The 3,933-nt window shown below is 36.1% G+C and overlaps 1 protein-coding gene across 1 annotated transcript; it reads right to left on the bottom strand.

Moving 5' to 3' along the window:
* Nucleotides 1-2,230: 2,230 nt before the first annotated feature.
* On the bottom strand, nucleotides 2,231-3,289 carry LOC107813939 (uncharacterized). The gene is made up of 2 exons (XM_075245545.1): nucleotides 2,960-3,289; nucleotides 2,231-2,767 (listed from the first exon to the last, which is right to left on the bottom strand). The coding sequence occupies exons 1-2, from the start codon at nucleotides 3,287-3,289 to the stop codon at nucleotides 2,231-2,233; spliced, it is 867 nt and encodes a 288-aa protein (XP_075101646.1).
* Nucleotides 3,290-3,933: the final 644 nt, after the last annotated feature.

Raw genomic sequence — 3,933 nt, 5'->3', positions numbered from 1 at the left:
TGCTTAATTATAGCTTTCCCATCATTATTTCCAAAAAGTCAAAAATTGACCCCGGGCCTGCTTGGTCAAAACACGAGGTTCGGACCAAAACTCGATCACCCATTCACCCACTAGCCCGAATATATAATTAGTTCTGAGATTCGACCCCAGACGAGGTCTAAATCACAATTATACAAAAAGTCCTAACTCTACCCAAATCCCTAATTTTTTACCCTTAAGAACATGATTTAAGTCTAGAAATCTAATGGGCCTTAATGGAAATTGAAGAAAATGAGTCTAAGATTACATACCTATGAATTGGTGGTGAAGTCCTCTTTCAAAAATCGCTCAATTTGGAGTTTGAAAGAAGAAGTTATGAAATTTTGATTAAGTCCCGTTTTGCTTCTGTTTTAAAATCACTGGACAGGCCTTCATCGCGTTCGCGATAGGCCTGTCGTATTCGCAAAGAGTTAGGCCTAAGTGACCTTCGTGTTCGCAACATTGGGCTTGCATTCGCGAAGCTTTGACCCCTCGAGCCTTCGCGTTCGTGGGCCAGTGACCGCGTTCGCGTATGACAAAATGTGAACCCTCCCCCGGGCCTTTAACCTTACACGTTCGCATATGCTTGGACGCGTTCATGAAGGGTATTCCCCCCTCAGCCTCGCGTTCGCGTCTCAGGCTTCACGTTCGCGAAGAAGAAATCTGGCATCTGGGAGATTTGCCTTACGCGTTCGTGAGTGGGACCACGCGAATGCGAAGAACAAAATCCCTAGGCACTGAACAGCCAAAAGCCTGCAACTTTTTTTGAGTTCAAAACTTTCCGAAATTCACCCGAGCCATCGGGCTCCAAACCAAATATACGTACTAACCCAAAAATATCATATGAACTTATCTGTGCGACCAAATCGTCAAAATAACCTCTTAAACAATGAATTTAGCATAGAAATCTAAGAAAAATCTCAAAACTTTCAAAGTAGGAAATTTTCACAACTAATGGTCTGAATCACCTCAAACGACTTCCGTTTCTTATCAAATTTCACAGACTCATCTTATTTCACATATAAGACCTATACCGGGCTCTAGAACCAGAATACGGGCCCGATACACTCAAATTTTAAATGCATTTCATTTCCAAAACACATAAAAATTTCCAGAAAATAATTTTTTTTAAATATTATTTCTCGGGCTTGGGACCTCAGAATTCGATTCCGGGCATACGCCCAAATTCCATATTTTTTCACGGATCCTCCGGGATCGTCAAATCACTGATTCGGGTCCGTTTACCCAAAATATTGACCGAAGTCAACTTAAATGCATTTTAAGTCAAAATTTCCATATTTATTCACAGATTTTCACAAAATAGCTTTCTGGCTACACGCCCGGACTGCGCACGTAAATCGAGGTGATGTTGAAAGAGGTCTTTAAGGCCTCGGAACACATAATGCATTTTAAAAATAAGTGATGACCTTTTTGGGTCATCACAGATTTGCACATAAATCAAATGACTCAAATCATAGGTTTTTGTCCGCGCATCACGCGGGTGCTAATACTAGTATCTTTTAAAACGTGTGTTCTTGCTAAAACCGAAAAGAAAATAAATCTTAAGTTGAATATTCACTAAGAGCAAAGCTTCTTCTTTTATTGTGTAGCTAAATTGGTTGCATTATTTTCAGTGATTTATACCTTTTCTCTAATTTTTATTTTAATACTCAAACACAATTTTTATTATAATATAAATGTCATTTTCAGAAAAAAAAAAAAGTTATACTCATTAAAATAGGGTACACGTGCAACACATGTACTCTAAGACTAGTAGAAGAGAAAAGTTGAAAGAAATTAGGAGAGAGACACTCTTCAATCAGAGCAGATCCAGGATTTGAAGCTAATGGGTTTGGAATTCTAATCTCTTTAAGTTACTGAGTTCTAAATTAATAATAAGAGATTGACAAAGTTAGCCACTCAGCAAAAACAATAAACAACCGCTAGCCCACAATTGCACATTATAACTTGTAGCAAAAAACAAATAAATTATGTTAGCCAACATTCCTTTTTCCCGTTTTTACTATTTACAAAAGGTTAAATTCTCATAATACTTTCTTTTTTGTCTATAAATCCTCATAGTACTCTGTTATGTTTCCAGAATGGTAACTACTCAGTGGCGGACCCAGGATGTTTATCAAGCGGGTTCAAAATTCAAAGAAGCAAATATACAAAAAGGTCAATAAAAATTATATATTAATAGAATATATTATTATAACTGTCCTCTACGAGTTTTCATGTCCTGAAACGTATTCATAATAGTCTCATCAGAAATGACGTTAAATATTTTTCTTTCTACATAAGGTACCAAACAACCGCTCATGAATTCGTCATTCATTCGGTTTCGCAATTCACTCTTGATCAACTTCATCGCCGAAAAAGTTCTTTCAACTGTACCAGTGACAACTGGTAAAAGCAAAGCAAATTTTACAAGGCGAAACACAAATGGATAATTCAAATGCTTCTTTGTCTTAACTAGTGTTTCAGAAAGATCAACAAGTCCTTGTAGATTTGAGAACCTTTCATCAACATCACGAATATCAACAATATAAGTTTCAAGTTGATTCTTGAGCGTAACCATTATATTCTCATCAAAATTGTCAGGATATAATTCAACCATCATCAATATCTTGTTTATGTCAAAACTGGAAAACGAATCAACTGGATTTAAGCAAGCTACTCCAACAAGCAATTTCGTTGTCACCTCATTAAAACGAGCATTGAGTTCTTGAACTTTCCAATCAATAATCTTAAAAAATATATCAACACGATAGTGATGTAAAATAGTATGATCAACAACTTTACGTCGAGATCTTCCGGAGTTAACATAGAAGTCATCAAAGTTTGGTATCGAAATATTATACTTGACACAAAATGCAGACACCTTATCAACAAGTAAACCCCATTCTTATTCTCTTAGCTTTTGCAACTGTTTCTTTGCCACTTCAACAAGTAGAATAGCATTTGCACTATCTTGCTCCTTTTTTTGTGAGGATGTATTAAGCTTATTTGTGATCCCCAAAACATCTCTCATTAGGTGCAACATGAAAGCAACCTCAAACGTTTGACAAGTGCTAAGATATCCCTTTGCCTTAGCTCTTTCTTCTAAAGTCCTCGCATCAACAACAATAGTATCAAGAACATCAATAATTGATCCAAACATAGAAATAAAGTTCTTAAAAGATTTGTAGTGCGAACCCCAATGAGTATCGGCAGCTCTTGCAAGACAAAGTTCTTGATTCAAACCCCTACCAGTTTCAAGTTCACCCATGTCTAATGCCTCTTGAACTTTTTCTGCTTGAGATTCTCGAAGATCATCTATACGTTTAAAAGAACCTCCCACTATATTCAATACATTAGAAACCAACAATACAAGTTCTCCCACTTCAAGACATTTTTTGGATACCGCAACAAGAATCAATTGAAGTTGGTGTGCAAAATAATGAATAGAATAAACGGATTTACTTTCTTGTTAAATCAAAGTTTTGAGGCCACGAAAATCCCTTTGCACGTTGCTTGCTCTATCATAGCACTGTCCACGCACATAAGATAAACTCAAAGAATGTTGAGCAAGGTAATCAACATTTGCTTCCTTTAAATATAAAGCACTAGTATTACGAACATGAACGATCCCAATAAAATACTCTACCACAGATCCACATCTATTAACATATCGCAAGACAATAGTTAATTGCTCTTTGCGTGATACAAATCACATGATTCATCAACTAGCAACACCTGCAGTGAATCAAGTCAACTGTCATAGAAACAATCTTACCATCTTTTCTCTTCTTTTTTTTTTTTCCTTTGAAAAAGATTCTGATTCAAAATCTAGTCCAGTATTTATTAATCTGTTATATTATGTCAATCTTGTCTTGTTGAAAATGGTTAGTAAACGGCATATTAACAATGACA

Source organism: Nicotiana tabacum, chromosome 3 (genome assembly GCF_000715075.1).
Source record: "Nicotiana tabacum cultivar K326 chromosome 3, ASM71507v2, whole genome shotgun sequence".
In the NCBI taxonomy this organism is placed as follows: domain Eukaryota; kingdom Viridiplantae; phylum Streptophyta; class Magnoliopsida; order Solanales; family Solanaceae; genus Nicotiana; species Nicotiana tabacum.
This window is presented reverse-complemented; position numbering and strand designations above follow the sequence as displayed.

Bases quoted from the DNA above. Each gene is read 5' to 3' on its own strand.
- LOC107813939 (XM_075245545.1), bottom strand. From the start codon at position 3,289: ATGGGTGAACTTGAAACTGGTAGGGGTTTGAATCAAGAACTTTGTCTT. The intron at 2,768-2,959 runs GCAAAGAAACAG...ATATTTTTTAAG, and splicing joins CTATTCTACTTGTTGAAGTG to ATTATTGATTGGAAAGTTCA.